The 22,991-nt window shown below is 48.4% G+C and overlaps 1 protein-coding gene across 2 annotated transcripts in view; it reads left to right on the top strand.

Moving 5' to 3' along the window:
* Positions 1–22,991, top strand: part of USP7 (ubiquitin specific peptidase 7) — a 1,253,379-nt gene that overhangs the window by 861,524 nt on the left and 368,864 nt on the right. For both annotated transcript variants that reach the window (XM_069210408.1, XM_069210409.1), the window contains exons 16-17: positions 2,931–3,065; positions 3,162–3,263. In XM_069210408.1, coding sequence (XP_069066509.1) covers positions 2,931–3,065; positions 3,162–3,263 — 237 coding nt within the window. The remainder of the gene's footprint in view (positions 1–2,930; positions 3,066–3,161; positions 3,264–22,991) is intronic.

The raw sequence follows: 22,991 nt of genomic DNA on the forward strand, positions 1-22,991 counted from the left end.
AAACCCTCCTGGTCTGCCCCCCGAGGATACGGGTACTTAACTGCTGGCAGACTGGAACCGGAGCACCCCTGTTCCTCATAGGGGCCTGTGTGTTTTGGGCACCTCTTTGACCTCTGAACCTGACCAGCCCTGTGCTGCTGATGTGGTAACTTTGGGGTTGCCTTGAATCCCCAGCGGTGGGCTGCATATGTCCCAGGACTGAGACTTGTAAGTATCTTACTTACGTGACAAACTAACCATTGCTTACCTCCCCCTGTTGATTTTTGCACAAAGTGTCCACTTTGAAAATAGCTTATTGCCATTTTTACTAAAACTGTGTATGCTATTGCTCTAATTAAAGTTCCTAAGTTACCTGTGTGAAGTACCTTGCATTTTATGTATCTACTTCAAATCTTGAACTTGTGGTTCTAAAAATAAATTAAGAAAATATATTTTTCTATATAAAAACTATTGGCCTGGAGTTAAGTCTTTGATTGTGTGTTTCTCATTTATAGCCTGTGTGTGTAATACAAATGCTTAACACTACCTTCTGATAAGCCTAGTGCTCGACCACACTACCACAAAATAGAGCAATATATTTATCTAATGTTGCCACTGTCTTACCTCTAAGGGGAACCCTTGGACTCTATGCACACTATCTCTTACTTTGAGATAGTATATACAGAGCCAACTTCTACACCTATGATACAGCATCGTCCAGCAGGCGGACCTCCTTGTCCAGCCTTTGTTCTTCTGGAACTGACCCCACTGGAGTTTAACTGCAGCATCTTTGTGGCCCCCGGGGTCTCCTCATAGGAGAGCATTGGGAGCCCAACACTGCATTTGCATTCTGCACCTGGCCGTCCCTGTGCTGCTGAGGGTGTGGGTTTGGTTCTAATGTGTGGCCATCCCCGGTGCTCCTTTAATCCCCCAGGTTTGCCCTCCGAAGACACAGGTACTTACCTGCAAGCAGGCCTGACTTGAGTGCCCCCAGTCTCCTTCAGAGCCAGTCTTAAATCCAACAGCAACTTTGACCTCTGCACCTGACCTGCCCCGTCTTGCTGGTGGTTTGTGTTTTGGGTTAACTTGAACCCTGACCGAAGGACATCCTAACCACTGGAGACTGAAATTGTAAGTCTGGTACTTATTTTTAAAACTGTACTTTTTCTTCCCCCTGGAACTGCTTCTGAAAATTGCAGTGTCCACTTTTGAAATTGATATTCTCTGTTTTCTGAAAAACCTTTTAAGTTGCTAAAGTTAAACAAAATTACATCTATGTTGAATACTTAATTGCAGAGGTACTTACCTTCAAACTGAATCTTGTGGTTCTAGAAATAAAGTAAAAAAATTTTTTCTATACCAACCATTTGGCTGGAGTTAAGTCTGAGTGTTGCCTCATTTATTGCCTGTGTGTGTATAACAAATGCTTTGCGCTGCTGTCTGATAAGCCTAACTGCTCGACCACACTACCACCAATGAGAGCATTAGTATTATCTACTTTAGCCTCTTAAGCCTCTGGAGGACCCCTGGACTCTGTGCACACTATATACCATTTTGATATGGTATATACAGAGCCAGATTCCTACAGTGGGTCACTCTGGCTCAAGGGAGTTCAGGGAAGGGTAGAGCGGACCCATTTGCTGACTGCTCATGGACTACCTGTGAGTGAGGTCGTGACTAGTGGCATCGTTCCCTTGCAATGTCTGAAAAATGGGAGCAACATAGAAGTCAAAAATTTAAACTTTGTGGATTTCTTGTGGTACCTTCCAGAAGTAGTACTGGAGTGTTGCGAGGGCCGACGTCAGTCACTCCTGGGAGGGCTCCTGAGACTTCCCACTTGAACAAGACCTTTAGAAGCATGGAGTTGAATGGTGAACGGCTGAAAGCTTTGTAGCCCATTCACGTATGGTCTTGGGGTTTTTGGTCTTGCAGTGTGCAAGAGTTGTGATCCTTCTCCAGGCACCACAACCATACCAAGTGGGTGTCCATCCCTGACAGCTGTCGAAGACAGACGCCACAAGGTTTGAACCCAGTGGGTTTTTTCGGGTATATTCCTCAAAAAAAGTTGGAAAAGGGTCACACTAGACTTAGACAGAAGGTTGAAAGAAGTTTGTTGAAAAATAGCAGAGGGGAGCTCGATCCCGATCTGTGCTGATGGGAGAGCAGTGAAGCAACTGAGGTGAATGCGCCGGGGTGGTGCCTGTATAGGCACTCCACATGTAATTTCCTGTGTGGATGAAAACGACACCACTTAGAGTTGAACACCACCCCCTACCGGTACTCATGGAGGATTGCTCAAAAACTTATTTATCCATCCTTGGGATATTCTAGGGTAAGGAATGTGCTGCTAGAAGTCTGTCATATCTGCACACAAGTACATATATGTATGCATGGGTCCCATTACAGTTTGCTGCTTGTGACGTTCATAAGAATTGATTAAACATATTTAACTTTTCCTTGCATAGCTCTAACTATCTTTAGGGTGGGTATGCCTATTCAGAGATTCTTTACTGCACTCATCTCTTCTGATTGATTTTTATTTTCTTGTAAGACTTTGCTCGCTCCTTATTCAAGGCATTAAATTGACAAAATTGCCTTCACTGGAGCATGTGGTGCTTTATAGGCTGTCTGTGATATCATGTATCTGTTGCTGGTGGGAGGGATACAGCTTCAGACATCTTTCTGACTTCTTTCTGGTGCTTGAAAATGTTCACTTGAGTAATCTGCTGGAAGATATGTCTCTCAGAATGAACGATAGGGTTGCTTTATTTTTTTGCACCTTAATGATGAAACACCTCATTTTAGTACATTTTAATAATGTCAGGTTCAGTATTCTGTTTATAATTTATTTCAACTATTTCATTTAACACCTGTTCGTTATTCTAATGCAGTAAGTCTTTTCAGTTTTGCTTAGGCATCTGTGATTGATGACAGCACACTTTGTCTTTCAGATTGTGACAGAGGACCAGTTCTGTGGACATCAAGGCAATGATATGTATGATGAAGAAAAAGTAAAATACACTGTATTCAAAGTGTTAAAGAACTCCACTCTCTCAGAATTTGTTCAGAATCTGTCACAAACCATGGTAAAAATACATTTAGTTTAATCAGTATATAGTTTCCTAACCCTATAACACAGTTTTCAAATTGTGCATCTTATGAAATGTCATTGTATCTTTTAGGGATTTCCACAGGACCAGATACGGTTATGGCCTATGCAAGCTAGAAGTAATGGAACTAAGAGACCTGCCATGTTGGATTACGAGGCAGATTGTAATAAAACTGTAAGTACCCAACTTGTTAACTTTGTAGGGCGGACATATCACTAAGAAATATTGAAGTGATTTCATTTGCTGGGCTAAAACGTTGAAACTTTTTAAAGGAAAATTGTTTTCCCTACCATGGTGACGTTATGTTATATGGTCACAAAAAATTGTCTCTCAAATTTTGCTGTGTAGATTATCGCTATCAGTGTGCATTTGTCACATGCCCTTTAGAGATTTTGTTGCCCCTTCGGTTGCTTGTCCAGTTACATTTGAATTCAGAGGGTAATTATAGAGAATAGCGTCAGTTTGAACTGTTAAGTAATGCCCCCTAATGCAACAAAGTTTTTACCATTTTCTTTACGTGCCTCCTATCAGCAACTTTTAATTTACTTAGTTCATAAACCACAGCGGTGGCCATAACCCCATATTTGGCGCTACCAATGTTACACTCAAATATTCTGCAAATGATTTATACCTTCCTGCAGATGCCTAAAATTATAAATTCTTTCAAGCTTGTTGCAGTACTTTTTTCCTCAGTATTAGCTCTCCAGCCCTGTAGGTGGTTCTAAATGGCTCCAGCCGTGACTGCTTGCAGACGTGAAGTCCCTCCATATATTGGGTACCAGCCTGAATGCTGATTTTAGTTCTGGGTCTTCTTAACGTGGTGAAGAGCGCGCTCTGTGTTTCAACTAAAAAAATGTCAGCTTTAAACAAGGTTACTTATCTATTCAAGTTAACTCAGTCTTAAAGCATTGCATACAGTGGAGGAAGAAGGTGTCCATGCAAGATCCCCATGATAACTTTGTGGTGTCTAGGACAACAGGAAGAACCCGACACATATGAACTTGAGCCCTTGAGCTAACCATGTGCAACTGTAGGCCTTGTGGCTAACTATGCTGGATCTTTCCACAATGGCCCAACACTCTCAGTTAAGTGTTAACAGGTCTGGGCCTGATTTAGAATTCCAGTGGCTCCATCTCCTGACTGTTCTTTCACAGGATTTAGTCCCAACTCCAAAGGTGAAGTGGAATTCAACCAAGGAACAGGTCTTCATTTGTTCTGCGACTGTGTTGAACCTGTAGTTTGAAGCTACCCAGGTGGCTGGTTGTGGTGCGGTACCACGTAGCCAATAGGAGTAGCATTCATTTGGCAAGAGAAGAAGTCAGAATTTACTTCAGATATGTACCACTGTGCAAAACTCAGGGGCCAAAGGTTCTCCTGTTGGAGAAAGGATAACTTAGAAGCTGATCACGCCTGCCTCTTTACAATACTGCTGCCATTCTTTATTAGGATGTACCACATGCCAGTAACATGATTAACTAGAAAGTTACATTTCATACCTCGCTTCCTGCCTTGAAGCAGTCTCTTCTTTTACCACATTTCTTTGTAAGGTAGCCGAAACATTGAAACAGATTGCCTTCTGGTGAAGTGAAGTTGAATATTCTGATGAAAATTTCTCTACCGCTCCTTTTTTTCTTTCCAATGAACACTTGCTCTTTTTTATGAGGAGACCCCATTCTGTCAGACTGACTTTTACGGGGCTATGCTTGACACAACCCTTATGGAGTCATTACCTCCTCGTCAGATAATCACAGATGTTCCTGTAGTGATTCCAGTGTGTATGACTCAAGCGTGTGATTAAGTCCTGCAGATGTTTTTCCTGCTGGTCAGCCACAGCCTCTTTCAACCTGTTTGTGCTTCACACCAAATGAGGATCATCCAAAGGTGTCTAGGGAGGAAGTGATTGCAACTCCATGGGGGTTGCATGCATGGTCTCTCCCCTCTAGTGTTGATATTCCAGTTGGTGCATCAGGCTTCACTTAGATTCATAGACCACTTCAGTCTAGTGATGGGACACCCGTTCATAATCCAACGACCATAGGCTACCTTGGTCACAAATCCTTTCTTGCTGGGTGGGAATATTCCTGGTGACCTCATGCTCTGGTACTTATCTTCCAGCTGGTGAGGATCTGTAATGATGGACTGACCTCTCCGGTTCCATAAGTTGAGTGACTCCACACTCTAGCAAGCTCAAACTTCTCTGGTTAAGGATGCTTTGTCACTGGGCTGGGTGTCTTCATGGGCACAAGATGGCACAGTTCCTCTAGTATGTCTTGGTGCAGCGCCTGCACATAAATGTTTGAGTTATGAGCGGTTTGTCTTTGAAGGCCTTTTTCCCTTCCATCTCTGGAGGCAACATTGAAATTCTGTTGACAAAAACAAATATATCATCTGACTGACCAGCGTGGGGACTTGGATACTATATTTAAAGGGGATTTTCCTATTGAACTGAGAGCCAGAATGGTGAAACTGCTTAGTGGCAGTTAAGATGACAGCCTTTCTCAATGTTATGACTGATCGTCTTTCGACTTCTGGTTGAGAACCATGAGTGGGAACCATGCTCAAACAAGAGGGGACTACATACTCCAGATTTTCATTTCTGATTGATAATTCACCATTTGAATATTCCCATGCACCAGATTTGATCTAAGTATTTTCTAAGCAGTGCTAAAGTGCTACCCATGCAGGCTAATGTCAGTTAATTTCGGATTGCATCCTCTGCAGATCCAGTTTTTGTTATAAAACGGTATGAAAGGGAAAAAGGTCTCCCTAGAAAACTAAGGGATTTAAAATATGCTGCTACTGTTGGAAACTGAGATCAGTCAGTGACCCGCACAGGGTTTCCCTGTGGTTCTTGAAATATGGTTGTGCCTCTGAAGTTTGATACATTCAGCTTCATGCATCTGAAGACTGGGAGCAGGAGGCAAAGCTTAACATTTCCAAGCATAAGGCGGTGCATGTAGGAAAGCACCCTTTTTTGGCATGGTTAGTCTCCACTTTTTGCTTGATAGCTGTGATTTCGACTGAAAATGCACTGGGTCCCTGCTAACTAGGTCCCCAGTGCCAGAGCTCTTTTCCAAAACTGCACAGTTTTCCACAATTGGCACTCTTTACCACCCTCTGTATGTCCCTAGTAAATGATACCTCTTGTATAAACAGAGGAAGGTCCCTGAGGGATGCAGCACCAGTTGTGCCACCCCCAGTGACCCCCTCAGAAAACCCACACAGTGTTGCCATTACAGACTGCATCTGTTGGTTAAGGTAAAATTGAAGACACAAATTGTCAAACACCTCTATGTGCCAGGTCTCCTACCACTGCATGTGCTGGATGTAAGTCACCCCTGAGGCAGGGTGCATCAGGACACGTGAGGACATGTATGCATGAGCAGATATGCCCCTGCTATGTCTGTCGATTCTTAGACATAGTAAGTGATCAAGGAAGCCATGTTAAATATATGTTCCAGACACTGGTCAATGCAAGTTTACCAGCTACATGACGGCTTCTCTGAATATAGGGATGTTCGCTAACCAATAACTGAGAAATAAACCCACGCTGCTAGGTATTTATAAATAAATGCACCCAGAGGGCTATGAGTGTGCCCCCTCCCCAAAGGGAGTGGGCACAGGAAGGGTGTGGGCACCTTCAGGGACAGTAGCAGTTGACTACTGACCTCTGTAACGCCCCTAAATGTAGGATTTAAGGGCTCACCTGAACCTAGCTTACAAATTTCCCAGCAACTTCGACAATAAGGAAGACTGCTAAGCCGAACCCCCAGCAGTGAAGACTCCAGGTGACAACTAACTTGGCCCCAGCCCTACTGGCTTGTCGGCAGCTTGAAGGACTCTGCTACCAAAAGACGACACATCGAGCAGGACCAGTGACCTCTCCTAACCCCCAGAGGACTGCCTACCCACCAGAGGGCCAAGAACTCCAGAGGACAGCAGCCCTGTCCAGAAGAAACCCTCCAAAAGGACTCCTGAACTGCCCCGGATCTGCGAGTCCTAGCCACTCTGCACCCAATGCCCACGGCTGAAGTTCAGGTTGTCCACCAGTCCAGAGCAGGTCCCCATGTGATTCCAACCTTGTGTCCACCCTGGGTTGACTCCTCCTGGCAAACCAGACACCTGCAGCCTAAACCCAGAGGACAACCCGCCCCTCCGCCCCCCCCAAGAGAACCAGACGCCTAAAGGTACCCCTGCACCCGCAGTTCCCTGGCCTTCGGGAATCCGACGACCAGTCCAACACCGTTCAGCAGGGTGCCCTCCTCCTTGTCCAGTCTATGCTTTCCCAGAACCAACCCCTTGGACTCGGCCTGCAGCATCTTTGTGACCCCTGGGGTCCCCCTATTGAAAAGCATTGGGAGCCTGATGCTGTTTGGAACCCTGCACACGGCTGCCCCCTGTGTCGCTGAGTGTGGTGCTGACCTGTGGCCCTCCCCGGTGCTCACCTAAACCCCCCCTGATCTGCCCTCTGAAGTCGCAGGTACTTACGTGCTAGCAGATCTGTTTCCGAGTGACCCCAGTCTCCGTAAGATCCCATGCTAAATCTAACTTCAACTTTGACCTCTGCACCAGGCCGGCCTGTGTTGCTGATGGTGGTGTAAGTTTGGGTCATCTGAACCCTGACCAGTGGACATCCTAACCCCCAGGAGACTGGAACTGTAAGTAGAGTACTTGCCTCCGAACTCCACTAAACACCCTCCCCCCCCCCCCACCCTCTCCCAGAACTGTTCTGAAAATTGCAGTGTCAACTTTTAAAAGTGAAGTGTTACTTGCCTGTAAACCGTTTACTTTCCCAAATCTAAAAGTGCTATTGATACCTAAGTTTGATAATGCAACAAGATCCTTTTGGTTCTAGCAGTAGCCTCTGATAAGCCTAACTGCTAGACCACACTAACACAAAAGAGATCATTAGTATTATCTACTTTAGCCTCTGTTATGCCTCTGGGGAAACCCTAGACTCTGTGCACGCTATATCTTAGTTTGCGATAGTATATACAGCACCAGCTTCCTACAGCTTGAAAACGTACTTTACTTATAAAGAAGTTCATGGATTTAAAGTATATGTAAAAAGATCAGTCATTTTTCTAATTGGTCTCATATTTATTCCATGAATGTCTCATTTATTTCCTCTGTGAGTACATCAAATGCTTAACATAATTCCTTGATAAGCCTAACTGCTCACCCACACTATCACAAAAAGGGCACTAGCCCTATCTGTTTCTGTCTCTGTATACCTTTGGGGATCCACTGGACTCTCTGCACGGTGTACTTCTTTCTAGTGCACCATATAGAAATCTAACTTCCTGCTGTTCGGGCAGTCTGTCTTTACCACCAGAGTAGACTCCTCTGCGAGTACTTGGTATATTATTGTATATTCATCAGTTATCAATGTCAATCTCTGCTTGATTGCTACACTTCCTCAAGACTAAGCATAAATCTATTCACGTCTGCACAGTCACCTTCCTACTGGGAAGGTGAAGAGAAGGAATAGTTTACTTCTCTTCCAGGGGATCCTCATCAATAGTCATAAACATTGAATATTCCCGCCCTCGTGCGGGGACCCCGGAGCATACATAAAATACACACATGTATAAGTATGAAATATACAGGAAAAATATATATATATAGCATTTTGTAGTAGACTATTTTCATACCAAACTCATGTATACGTGTGTACGACAGCAATGCAGACTATATACATAAACAGGCTAAAATGCTTTATTTCTATGGAGTTCTTTTTTTTTTTTTTTTTTTTTTTTTTTAAAACAGTCCCTTTCAAATTTACAAGAAGAGAAAAACTTTCCGAAGCCCCATAGCTGGGCCCAGGGAAAAAAGCAGTAGCAACACCAGTGAAAAAAGAGAAAAAACTACATTGAAAACAATGGAGCATTATTAGCCAATAGGCTGCATGCAGGTTAACACAGCAGAACCATAAAATTCTGGCCCGTGCCTTTAAGACCCTGAGCACCTCCAGTATCCCACCATGCCTCGGGATGAAGGAGAGTTGGTTCACAGTTAGATCAGTTCTTTTTTCCGGCTTATTCTGAGAGGATCCTGGAGCATTGAGCTCTCAGTTTTTCTGAGTTTTTCTCTGGAAAATATTTAAAAACAGCATTTTTTTCTACCTTCACTCGACATTTCACACCTTTGTCTGAGTCAAGGGATTTTTTCCTGACTGGAAAATGCCTTCTCTTTTTGTGAAGTGAACCTTCTGTGGGAAGAAGGCCCAGTCTGATCCACACTCTCTCTGTATTGTGTGTTTGCCTCAGAGTCACTGCCCTGACACTTGCAGACACTGCAAGAACATGTCAAAAAGAACTCTGAAGGACAGGGTGAAGATCAGGCTTCATGGTCTTCATGAGAGGCAGAAGACATCGTCCTCTTCGCTTCCCAGGCAGCCAACAAGCCATTCTCAGGAGAGACAGGCTAGATCGACATCAGCTGGTAGGAAGGTGCCTGTCTGTTCCCCGTCAACGTCATCACTGCCACCGTCACATCGTCACAGATCGTCAACGCGACCCGACCGTCGATGGATACGACGTCAAAGGTAGATAGCCATCATAAGGGCAGATCTCCATCGACTGCAACCCACCGATCGATGTCAAGTCAGCACCGCGGTGCTCATTCGCCGTCGAAGGCCTCGGATCCCTCGGCGGCACGAAAGACGACGCCGATCGCCTCAACGGCGAGAGAAAAGACATCTGTCTGCATCGGCTCATCACTCAACGGCGAGACACACGACGTCAAGCAGGTTGCGGTCAAGGGACCACCGGTCACCATTGAGGCGCTCGTCGAGACCGGAGCAGTTCGTGGTACTCCCTTCGACGTCGTTGCATCTTTCGACGTCGACACAAGGAGAAGAGCGTCAGCTACCGCCGGCTGACAAAGAACACTCCAAGTCCAGTGGTCTCCATAAGGAGTGGTTCGTCTGGGTGGTCGAGAGCCGCATCGTCTGGGCACATCTCGCCCATCAACCTTATCACCAAGGTGGTTGGAGAGTCTTAATAAAACAACTGCTTCGCCAAACTCTCAATACTCGATAATGTACTCACCTTCGGCTTCTCTCCCGAGGACACCATCGCCAACAGCGCGGACAGAACGGGCTCGTTCTGCGTCTCGCCAGTCTGCCACTAGTCCTCGGCGCACTGCAACAAGATCTAGGAGCAGGTCACGCTCCTGGAGAAGATCAAGATCTCCTTCTTGGTCCACATCGTCGGGGTCTTCAGTAAGAGGGTACTCCCCGACTCTAACGGATTCTCCACCAGCTAGAGTTTCTCCGGTGGACGACATCACAACTTTTAACGAGGTGCTTCTCAGGGGAGCACAAAAGCTGAATATTGAGGTCCCGGAGCCTTCAACCTCCTCATCCGTAATCTTTGAAACCCTGCAACACAGGGCGGTTTCACAGAAATTGTTACCGCTGGTGCCTGGTCTTCTACAACCAATCATGGAGACTTTTTTTTTTTTAGCACCAGCCAACCTCCGATCAGCTCCTGCTAGGATCTTAAAGAAATACAAGGCACCTGATCAAGATCCTTTGTTTCTCAGGGCTGATCCACCGCGCAGACTCAGTCATATTGGCCGCAACCCGGAAGATGCACTCCGTGGCATCATCCTCCACGGTTCCACCGGACAAGGAGAGTAGACACCTGGACTCTCTGGGGAAGAAGATGTGTGGCACGGCGGCTTCAGTGATGAAGGTCTCCAGCGCCTCCGCACTCCTAGGCAGATACGATCGGTCACTCTGGGACTCACTGAGCAGGTTTACAGAAAAGCTGCCTAGAGAGGACCGGCAGGATTTTCAAGAGATCCTTCAGGAGGGAAGTCTGGTCTCCAATCAGGTCATCAGCGCGCCAGCAGTTAGTGCAGACTTACCAGAACATGGTTACTCGCATGGGGTTTGTGCGAGAAGGTCTTCCTGGCTAAGACTCACAGGATTGAAGCAGGAAGCACAGCAGCATATCCTGAACCTTCAGTTTAACAGAAACTCGCTATTTGGAACCCACACAGATGAAGAGATGGCACGTATGAAGGCGGAGGTTGACAGAATGAGGGCAGTGGGCCTCGAGAGAAGGAAAGACTTCAGGCGAAGATATAGGCCTTACGACAGGCGCCCGTTCCAACAGAGGGTTCAAACCCCTCATTGGTCCCAGAGGCCACAACAGCAACAAGGGCGTCCACTCTTCCAGTCTCATAAAGCCACAAGAGACCGAGGGTCAAGCAGACCTCAGCAATCTACCCACAAAGCTCCTGCAAAACAATAAGGATTCGCTTCCCTTAATACCGTGCACCACTCCGGGTGGGGGAAGTATCACAGCGTTCATTCACGAGTGGCGTGGCATAACAAAAGACAAATGGGTGCTGAACGTTGTAGAGAATGGGTACTCTTCTTTTCCGGCAACCTCCTCCTCACTTGCCACCAACCAAATCCAGTCTGGCTTACATGAGCTTATTACGCAAAGAGGTTCATGCTCTGTTACAGAAAAAAGCAATAGAAAAGGTTCAAGTCGCACACAGGGTCGGGAAGGAGTTTTCAGACCAATTCTAGACTTGAGGCTACTGAACAAGTATATAAAGAAGCAAAAGTTCAGGATGCTGGCTCTCCACCAGATTTTCCCTCAACTGCATCGAGGAGACTGGATGTAATCCATAGATCTGCAAGATGCGTATTTTCATATCCCGATAATTGCCAAACATCGGAATTTCCTGCGATTTCTGATAGCCTCCCAACACTATCAGTTCAAGGTGCTTCCTTTCGGCCTAAAATCTGCCCCTTGCGTTTTCTCCAAATGTGTAGCAACGGTAGCGGCGCATTTAAGGAAGCAGAAAATCTTCATTTATCCATACCTAGACGACTGGCTGCTGAAAGCCTCCTCTCCGGAGCTGGCGAAAAACCATCTGGACGTTTTCCGATCTCTAGGTCTACAAGTCAACTACCAAAAGTCCACCCTCATCCCAACACAAACACTCCACTACCTTGGAGCAATACTAAATACAGAGCTCGAAAGAGTATATCCTTCGGAGGAACGACTGTTATCAATAAGGAGGAAGTGTCAAGACCTTCTGAGTTCCTACGGCCCGTCAGGTAATCTCTGTCGGGCTCCATGGCCTCTTGCATTTTCACTGTCCCGAACGCTAGATTGCATATGAGGCCTCTTCAAGAGGCTCTGGAGAACAACTGGAATCAACACAGGCCACTGGGAGGACAGAATGCTTCTTCCGATAGGAGCACAATAATCGTTACGATGGTGGATGCACAGACATCACCTGTCAGTAGGAGTTCCTTTTCATCAGCCGATCCCATCCGACACTCTGGTAACGGATGCGTTGCTTCAGGGCTGGGCAGCTCATCTGGGTTCCCTTCATGCTCAGGGCCTGTGGTCCAACAAAGAGAGAGCGTACCATATCAACCTGCTGGAGCTCAGAGCAGTTCATCTGGCTCAAGTCTTTTGCTCCATCGATTCAGGGGAAATCTCTCCTGGTAGAAACTCACAATACGACGACGATGTATTATTTGAACAAATAAGGAGAAACGAGATCCCTGCCCCTGTCTCTGGAGTCTCAGGCCATTTGGCATTGGCTCTTAGCGAGGGGAATGTCTCTTACAGCAATTCACCTCCCAGGGCAGCAAAACGTGGAGGCGGACTTCCTAAGCAGAACCCTCGAGGACACCCACGATTGGGTTCTTCACGACGAGTTCGTCGAAGACATCTTCGTTCAATGGGGTCGGCCTCAGTTAGATCTCTTTGCAGACGAGGGAAACAAGAAATGCCCAGACTTCGCGTCCAGGTTCTACCGTCCGGGGTCTCGAGGGAATGCCCTGTTGATCGACTGGTCAGGAATATTTCTCTACGCCTTTCCACCGATTCCCCTCATACCAGCTGTGATAAACAAACTCTACAGATCCAGCACCAGAATGATTCTCATAGCCCCACAATGGCCTCGTCAGTTCTGGTACACGGATCTCCTCAACCTATCAGAACAACCGCACAGGCGGCTGCCGTGCAGACCGGATCTCCTTTGCAGGCTTGGTGGCAGGATACTTCACCCCAACCTTCTCTCTCTGAGCTTGACGGCATGGCTCCTGAATTCCTGCAGTATGGGCATCTAGAGCTCTCGCAGGAGTGCATGAACATCTTAAAGGAGTCCAGACGGCCTTCCACGTGGCGTTCTTACATGTTCAAGTGGAAGAGGTTCTACAAATGATGTTGTCAGCTGGGTCAGAATCCTATTCTGGCTCAGGAGGAGGTCATACTATCTTACCTGCTCCATCTGGCGAAATCGGGTCTGCAAGTGTCATCTATTAAGGTACATTTATCTGCCATTACAGCCTATCGTAAGTCACCTTCTCAGGAATCCTTTTTTACAAGACCAGTAGTCAAGGATTTCTTAGAAGGTTTGAAGAAGGTTTTTCCACCCATTCGAAAACCCTCTCCTCCATGGGAACAAAACAAAGTATTATCTAGACTCATGGGCCCTCCTTTTGAGCCTATCCACAAAGCTTCTTTGCAACACCTTACGTGGAAGACAGCTTTTCTCGTAGCCATTGCTTCAGCGAGGAGGGTCCGTGAAATTCAGGCTTTGTCCTCCAAGGAACCGTACACGGTTTTCCATGAAAATAGAGTGGTTCTACAAACTCATCCATCATTCTTACCGAAGGTGGTGTCGGATTTTCACATCAATCAGACTATATCACTCCCAACTTTTTTCCCCAATCCGGATACTCCGGCGAAGAAAGCTTTACACTCTGGATTTGAAGAGTGCTAAAATTTTACTTGGATAAGACCAAATTGATTAGACGATCTCACCACCTATTTGTAAATCACGGTCATATGAGAACAGGCGATGCAGCCTCGAAACGAACAATATCTAGATGGATAGTTTCTTGTATTGTTACTGCATATCATTTGGCTAACAAACAGTTATTAGCTAGGCCTAAGGCTCATTCGACAAGAGGAAAAGCGGCTACTGCTGCCCTCCTTAATAATGTTCCAATCTCTGATATCTGTAAGGCTGCTACATGGAAGTCTGTACATACATGTACTAGGCATTACTGTTTGGACTCAGATGCCAAAGCGGACGCTCAAGTTGGGCAAGCGTCTCTGAGAAATTTGTTTGCATACTGTATATCTCTTCCTGCACTTCTATTGGACAGTCTGCAGAGATAGGGGATGGGCTTGTTAATCTATTCAATGTTTATGACTATTGATGAGGATCCCCTGGATAAGAAGGATAAGTTACTTACCTGTAAATCCTAGTTCTCTTCCAGGGGTATCCTCATCAAAGTCATAAACAACCCACCCTCCTCCCCGGACGCAAGTCTCCTAGAAGTGCAGGACAGACCATCTCTCTAATCTGTTGGATACGTTGTCACGTAAAAAAGAACTGACCTAACTGTGAACCAACTGTCACCTCTCCTTCACCCCTGAGGCATGGTGCATTACTGGAGGTGCTCAGGGTCGTAAAGGCACGGGCCAGAATTTTATGGTTCTGCTGTGTTAACCTGCATGCAGCCTATTGGCTAATAATGCTCCATTGTTTTCAATTTAGTTTTTTCTCTTTTTTAACTGGTGTTGCTACTGCTTCTTTCCCTGGGCCCAGCTATGGGGCTTTGGAAAGTTTTTCTCTTCTTGTAAATTTGAAAGGGACTGTTTAAAAAAAAAAAAAAAAAAAAAAAAAAAAAAAAAAATACTCCATAGAAATAAAGCATTTTAGCCTGTCTGAGTATAGTCTGCATTGCTGTTGTACACACGTATACATGAGTTTGGTATGAAAATTGTCTACTAAAAATGCTATATATTTATTTTTCGAGTATATTTCATTCTTATACATGTGTGTATTTTATGTATGCTCCGGGGTCCCCGCACCCCAGTTTATGACTTTGATGAGGATACCCCTGGAAAAGAACTAGGATTTACAGGTAAGTAACTTATCCTTTCCTCTTAGGATAGCTAAACTGCACTTGGTAGAAGGTTTCAGATTCCTCTCAAGACTTGAACATGGTTCAACTCACTGGAAGGACCTGCCAGAGGACATCTCAGAACCAACTGCCCTAGAGCCATTTGGTCACCCCAGCCCATTTGCTATCCTTTGTGTATCCTGCCGGTAGATAAAAATAAGTCCCAAACTGCAAGTAAGGTGTAGAAAGGCGGGTTCTGGTTGTATTACCCCCCTTTTCTGCCTGGTGTCAGCTGCAAATGAGGGGGACCAAGTCCAGTTCCATTTGGGGCAGGAGCCACTACCCACCTTTCTAGAGAAGCAGGACCAGGTCGACGGTGAAGATCAGGAGACAGCTATGCAGCACAGGAAGTGTTCCAGAAGTGATGCAGTCTGTCTGTGTTGGAAGAAGCGTTGCAATCCGTCAGTAGTGTGGAAAAACCACCCACAATAATGGCAAAGGCAAGATTTACAGAGCTGCTAGGGACCAGGGAGGTCCAAGGGGACTCAACCCAAGGAGTGGGGAGTCCCAAGTGACCGACAGCAGTGAGGCGAGCCAGAAACATGGATGCAGGTCCCGCAGGCAACTCGCATGCACAGGAGTCACAGTGAGACCCACTCATCACACCCGGGAAGGAGGCCAACGTCGCTGGAACAGCAGGCAGGAGACTGTGCTTGGCAAGGAAGAGGCGCTGGAGGCTGGGGCTACACGGATCCTGAAGATCCCTTGGAAGAGTAACCAACAAACCTTGGTAGCTGCAAGAGTGGCAGTGCACAGGGTGCTATCCTGCGAGTAAAGGCAAAGATTCATCACCTCCCATGTTGGACATCTGGTAGAGGGGACCACTCAAGACCACCACCTGTGTTGCAGGATCCACACAGATTTGCAGGAGAGAGGGCCCATGCGGCCGGTCATAGTTGCAGTTGGGCCTGCAGATGCAGGGGAGTGATTCGTTCACTCCAAGGGAGATTCCTTCTTACCTATTGTTACAAATTAAAGACTTGCTTCCCTCAGAGGATGCACAGCCGGGGAAATGTTGCAGTTGCTGGAAGGAGCTAGAGAAACAATGTTGCAGATCAAAGTCGTCACAGCTGGAGATTGTAGGTTCCTGTGAAGTCCAGTTGCTGTGGCCAGAAGTCAATGTAAACATTGCAGAGGAGTCCTGCTGGAATCTTGCATGTCTAATCTGAGATCCCACCCAAGAGGGAGACCCTATATAGCTCTAGAAGGGAAATTGGTCACCTAGCAGGGTGACTACCTATCAGGTGAGGGCTGACGCGTCACCTGCCTGACCTGGCCACTCAGATGCTTCCAGAGGCCTCTACCCACCTTGGATCCAAATGGCCACCTGGAGGAGCTCTTGGCACCACCCCTGGGGTGGTGATGGATAGGGGGAGTGGTAACTCCCCTTTAAGTTGTCCAGTTTCGGGCCAGAGCAGGGACCGGTGCAAACCGATTTATGCAAGGAGGGCACCAAATGTGCCCTTCAAATGACACCAGTTGCTTGGGGAGGCTATCCATCCCAAGCCATTTCCAAGGGGAATAGGGTGTTGCCTCCCCAAGCAAAGGAAATCCTTTGTTCTGCCTTCCTGGGCTTGAGCTGCTCAAGCAGCAGGAGTGTAGAAACCTGTAAGGAAATGCCTCCTTGGCATGGTTACCCCCTAACTTTTTGCCTTTTGCTGATGCCAGTTATGATTGAAAGTATGCTGGGACCCTGCTAATCAGGTCCCAGCACCAGGGGTTTTCCCCTAAACTGTACCTTTGTTCCCACAATTGGCACAGCCCTGACACTCAAATAAGTCCCTTGTAAATGGTACCCCTAGTACCAAGGGCCCCGATGCCAGGGAAGGTCTCGAAGGGCTGCAGCATGTCTTATGCCACCCTGGGGACCCCTCACTCAGCACATGCACACTGCCTCACAGCTTGTGTGTGCTGGTGGGGAGAAAATGACTAAGTCGACATTGCACTCCCCTCAGAGTGCCATGCCAACCTCACACTGCCTGTGGCATAGGTAAGTCACCCCTCTAGCCGGCCTTACAGCCCTAAGGCAGGGTGCACTATACCACAGGTGAGGGCATATGTGCAAGAGCACTATGCCCCTACAGTGTCTAAGCAAAACCGTAGACATAAGTGCGGGATAGCCATAAAGAGTATATGGTTTGGGAGTTTGTCAAATACGAACTCCACAGTTCCATAATGGCTACACTGAAATCTGGGAAGTTTGGTATCAAACTTCTCAGCACAATAAATGCACACTGATGCCAGTGTGGCATTTATTGTAAAATGCACCCAGAGGGCATCTTATGGATGCCCCCTGAATTCCAGTCTGACTCCTAGAGCTAGGCTGACCAGTTTCTGCCAGCCTTCCACAACCAGACGAGTTTCTGGCCACATGGGGAAGAGTGCCTTTGTCACTCTTTGGCCAGGAACAAAGCCTGCACTGGGTGGAGGTGCTTCTCATCTCCCCCTGCAGGAACTGTAACACCTGGCGGTGAGCCTCAAAGGCTCATGCCTTTTGTTACAGCACCCTCTGGCATCCCAGCCAGTTGAATATGCCCGCCCCTCTGGCCACTGCCCCCTCTTTTGGTGGCAAGGCTGGAGGAGTTAATGAGAAAAACAAGGAGGAGTCACCCACCCGTCAGGACAGCTCCTAAGGTGTCCTGAGCTGAGGTGTCCTCTGCATTTCGAAATCCTCCATCTTAAGTTTGGAGGATCCCCCCCCAATAAGATTAGGGATGTGCCCTCCTCCCCTCAGGGAGGAAGTACAAAAGGGTGTAGCCACCCTCCAGGACAGTAGACGTTGGCTACTGCCCTCCTGACCTACACAGACCCCTAAATTCAGTATTTAGGGGCACCCCAGAACCCAGGAAGTCAGATTCCTGCAACCTACACAAAGAAGGACTGCTGACCTGAAAGCCCTGCAGAGACAACTGCTTTGACCCCAGCCCTACCGGCCTGTCTCCAGACTCAAAGAACCTGCACAGCGATGCATCCGACAGGGACCAGCGACCGCTGAAGCCTCAGAGGACTGCCCTTAAACTGAAGTACCAAGAAACTCACGAGAACAGCACTGTTCACCCAGCAACATTTTTGCAACAAAGAGAACTCGGTCTTCCTGCTGAAAGTGTGAGACTTAACCCTCTGCACCCGACGCCCCCGGCTCGAGCTCCAGAGAACCAAAACTACAGGGAGGACTCCCAGGCCACTGCGACCTTGTGAGTAACCTGAGACGAACACCGCCCCCCCCCCCCCCTAGCTCCCACAGTGATGCATGCAGTGAGAATCCAGAGGCCCTCCCCTGACTGCGACTGCCTGTAACAAGGAACAGGACCAGAAGCCAGAAGGAACCGAACTCCAGTGCAGGAGTGACCATCAGGTGACCCTCTGCCTAGCCCAGTCGATGGCTGGCCCGAGAAGCCCCCCTGTGCTCTACCTGCACCGCTAGAGTGACCCCCTGGTCCCTCCATTGATTTCTATTCAAAACCCGACGCCTGCTTTGCACACTGCACCCGGCCGCCCCTCTGCCGCCGAGGGTGTGTTTTGTGTGCCTACTTGTGCCCATGGAATGCGCATAAGGTACCCCCACCTAGGTAAGTAAACTGTGAAGAGGGGAGCTGGCGGTATTAGTTAACCACAAAGGTAAGTATCACAGTACCCCCCAGCTACCAGGAATGCAGGAGTAAAACAATAGATTGTCCCCAAAGCACCCAAAAGTAGGAAAAAAAGACACCCAGAGAAGACTGCAAGGAAACCAGCGGTGGATTCCTGAAGAAAGACCTGTGGAGAGAGTGGGCCAAGTCCAGAAGGTACAACAGAGTCCAGTGGGGGCAGGAGCCCCTACTTATCACACTGAAGTGGCAGGAGTTGGTTGACGGTGAAGAACAGGTCAGCACTGCAGCCCAGAAGTCGGAGAAGAGTTACTGATGGATGCACAAGGTGTTCCACGCTGGAAGGAGATTGCAGACAGGAGTTGGTGCATGAATTCCACCAACAAGCCCTGGCAAAGGCAAATTCGCGGTTGGAGGAAAAGAGTTGCTGCCGGGGACCAACAAGGCAGAGAGGACGAAGAGGACTACTCCGGACCACCACCCGTGATGCAGGATCCACGCAGCTCAGCTGAAGAGGGGATCCACGCAGCTGGTCATCGCTTTTTGTAGGTGCCTGCAGATGCAGGGGAGTGACTTCATCACTCCAAGGGAGATTAATTCTTCTTGTGAAGGCTGTAGAGTTGGCAGTCTTCTGAGGGTGCACGACGAGGGAACTGTTGCAAAGCTGGCAGAAACTCTGTATACAGTGTTGCAGAAGAATCTTCCTCGTGGATCTGCAGCTTGGTTCCTGGAGGGTCCAGTTGCGGTTCTGGTGGCCAGAAGTTGAAGTGGAGGTTGCAGATGAGTCCTGCTGGAATCTTGCAAGCAGAATCGGAGAAAACACCCCAGAGGAAGACCCTAAATAGCCCTTAAAGGGGGACTGGTCACCTAACTAGGAGGGGGCTCTGACGTCACCTGCCTGGCCACTCGGATGATCCCAGAGTTCCCTGCGAACCTTGGATACAAGATGGCAGAACCCAGGGACAGTCTGGAGGACGTCTCAGCACCACACCTGGGGTGGTGATGGACACGGGAGTGGTCACTCCCCTTTTTATTGTCCAGTTTTGTGCCAGTGCAGGGACTGGGGGTCCCTGAACCGGTGTGGACTGGTTTATGCATGGAGGGCATTCAAAGCTAAACCAGTGGCTTGGGGAGGCTACCCCTCCCAAGTCAGTCTCACCTATTTACAAAGGGAGGGGGTGTAACACCCCTCTCCCAAAGGAAATCCTTTGTTCTGCCTTCCTGGGCTTGAGCAGATAAAGCAGGAGGAGTTCAGAAACCTGTGAGGGGTGGCAGCTGCTGGGGCTGCCTGGAAAACCTTGGAAGGCTGGTAGCAGCAATGCAGGGGGTCCTCTAAGGAGCCCCCAGAGTGCATGGAATTATACAACCAATACTTGCAAAGGTATTGGGGTATGATTCCGACATGTTTGATACCAAACATGCCTAGGTTTGGAATTACCATCTTGTAGCTGGACATGGGTAGTAGTGACTATGTCCAGTATACACATAAAATGGAGTCTCTGCACTCACAAAGACCTGAAAAATGGAGCAGGAGTTCGTGGGGGCACCTCTGCTAGTGCAGGGGTGCCCTCACACACAGGTACTTGCACCCTGTTCTCGAGGCTGGGAGGGCCTGCCACAGGGGTGACTTACAGTGAGCTGCTGCAGTGACCTGTAGTGATAAGGGTGCATGCACCCTTTCACGAAGGCTGCAATGGCAGGCCTGCAGACACATTTTGCATGGGCTCCTGTGAGTGGCATAATACATGGTGTAATCGGGGAATCGCAGAGCCGACCCAGGAGGCTCCGAGGACAGAGGCCTAAAGCGTTGAGGCTCTTTCCGCGTCATGTCATCCGATTGACTGGGTGAAGTCAAAGAATGCTTGTCCTTCTTCAAATTCTTTTTGTGACCCGAATGTCCCGATGACTTGGAGGACAAAGAGTGGTGGTGACTCCGAGGCCGATCTTGAGACCTTCCTTTCAAACGGGACCGTGAGCGCCGCGGAATCGAGTGTCGGGCCGCCATGAGCTTTAGGGGCAGCTCCCTCAGAGCCTTGGGTTCATGGTCCCTACACTCGAAGCATGACTTCAGATCGTGATTGCGCTCCAAACACCATAAGCACACGAGGTGCAGATCCGTCACCGGCATAGTTCGGTGACAGGAGTTGCAGGGCTTGAATGCGGTCTTGCAGGACATTCCTCGACGCATCCACGGACTCATCAAAAATACGACAAAAATGTCAATGTAGTCAAGAAATGACTGAGGTAGCTCTTCTCCGGATCTGCACATATGTAGGAAGTTGGCTCTGTATATACCATTCCAAAGTAAGAAATAATGTGCACAGAGTACAAGGGTTCCTTTGGGTGTTAAGGGCAACCCCAAAGTTACCACACCAGCATCTCGGGGCCATTCAGGTGCAGAGGTCAAAGAGGTTCCCAAAACACACAGGCGCCTATGGAGCACAGGGGTGCTCCGGTTCCAGTCTGCCAGCAGGTAATACTCAGGGGGGCAGACCAGGGGGGTTTTGTAGAGCACTGGGGGGGGGGGGGGGGGGACACAAGTAGGCACACAACACACCCTCAGCGGCACAGGGGTGGCTGGGTGCAGTGTGCAAAGCAGGACTCGGGTTTTGTATTAGTTTCAATGGAGGGACCTGTGGGTCACTAGCGGTGCAGGCAAGGCACAGGGGGGCTTCTCGGGCCAGCCACCACATGGGCTAGGCAGAGGGTCACCTGAAGGTAACTCCTGCATTGAAGTTCGGTTTCTTCTGGTCCCTGGGGCTGCGGGTGCAGTGCTTGGTCCAGGTGTCGGGTCCCTTGTTACAGGCAGTCGTGGTCAGGGGGCGCTTCTGGATTCTCTCTGCAGGCGTCACTGTGGAGGTCCAGGGGGGTTCGTCTCAGGCTACTCACGGAGTCGCTGTTGCCGGGGAGTCCTCCCTGTGGTGTTGGTTCTCTGGATGTCGAGCTGGGGGCGTTGGGTACAGAGTGTGAAGTCTCACGCTTCCGGTGGGAAGAGTGAGGTCTTTGAAGTTGTAGAAAATTTGCATGTTTGTTGCAGGTTGTTGAGCAGAGCCGCTGCTCATGGGAGTTTCTTGGCCCTGGGGGTCAGATCAGTCCTCTGAGGCTTCAGAGGTCGCTGGTCCCTGTTGGATGCGTCGCTGGTTTTCGAGTCCGGAGTCAGGCGGGTAGGGCTGGGGCCAAAGCAGTTGTCGTCTTCCGTCGTCTCTGCAGGCTTGTAGGTCAGCAGTCCTCCTTTTTTAGTTTGTGTTGGAGGAATCTGATTTCCTGGGTTCTTGGGTGCCCCTAAATACTAAATTTAGGGGTGTGTTTAGGTCTGGGAGGGGTGGCTAAACCCTCTTTGTGCCTCCTCCCTGAGGGGGCGGGGGGCACATCCCTAATCGTATTGGGGGAATCCTCCAAAGCTAAGATGGAAGGTTTCTAAAGCCAGGGGTCACCTCAGCTCAGGGCACCTTAAGGGCTGTCCTGACTCCTCCTTGTTTTTCTCATTATCTCCACTAGCTGGAGTGCCCTGGGGCATTGTAACACGAAGCCTGAGCCTTTGAGGCTCACTGCTAGGTGTTACAGTTCCTGCAGGGGAGGGGGGGGGTGAAGCACCTCCACCCAGAGTAGGCTTTATTTCTGGCCTCAGAGGGCACAAAGGCTCTCACCCCAGGGGGGCAGAAACTCGTCTCAGTGGCAGGCTGGCACTGACCAGTCAGTCCTGCACTGAAGGATTGGGTAAACTAGAGGGGCATCTTCTAAGATGCCCCCTGTGTGCATTTTTTGTAATAAATCGAACACTGGCATCAGTGTGGGTTTATTATTCTGAGAAGTTTGATACCAAACTTCCCAGTATTCAGTGTAGCCATTATGGATCTGTGGAGTTTGTTGTTGACAAACTCCCAGACCATATACTTAATATGGCCACACTGTACTTACAATGTCTAAGAATAGACCTAGACACTGTAGGGGAATATTGCTCATGCAGCTATGCCCTCAACTGTGGTATAGTGCACCCTGCGTTAGGGCTGTAAGGCCTGCTACAGGGGTGACTTAGCTATGCCACAGGCAGTATTTGAGGGGGATGCCATGTCAACTTTGCCTTTTTCTCCCCACTAACACACACAATCTGCAATGGCAGTGTGCTTGTGTTAGGTGAGGGGTCCCTTAGGGTGGCACAACATATGCTGCAGCCCTTAGGGACCTTCCCTGCTCACAGGGACCTTGGTACCACTGGTACCTTTTACAAGGGACTTACCTGTGTGCCAGGGGTGTGCCAATTGTGGAAACAATGGTACATTTTAAGTGAAAGAACACTGGTGCTGGGGCCTGGTTAGCAGGGTCGCAACACACTTCTCAGTCAAGTCAGGATCAATA

The sequence above is a fragment of the Pleurodeles waltl genome, chromosome 10 (genome assembly GCF_031143425.1).
Source record: "Pleurodeles waltl isolate 20211129_DDA chromosome 10, aPleWal1.hap1.20221129, whole genome shotgun sequence".
Classification (NCBI taxonomy): domain Eukaryota; kingdom Metazoa; phylum Chordata; class Amphibia; order Caudata; family Salamandridae; genus Pleurodeles; species Pleurodeles waltl.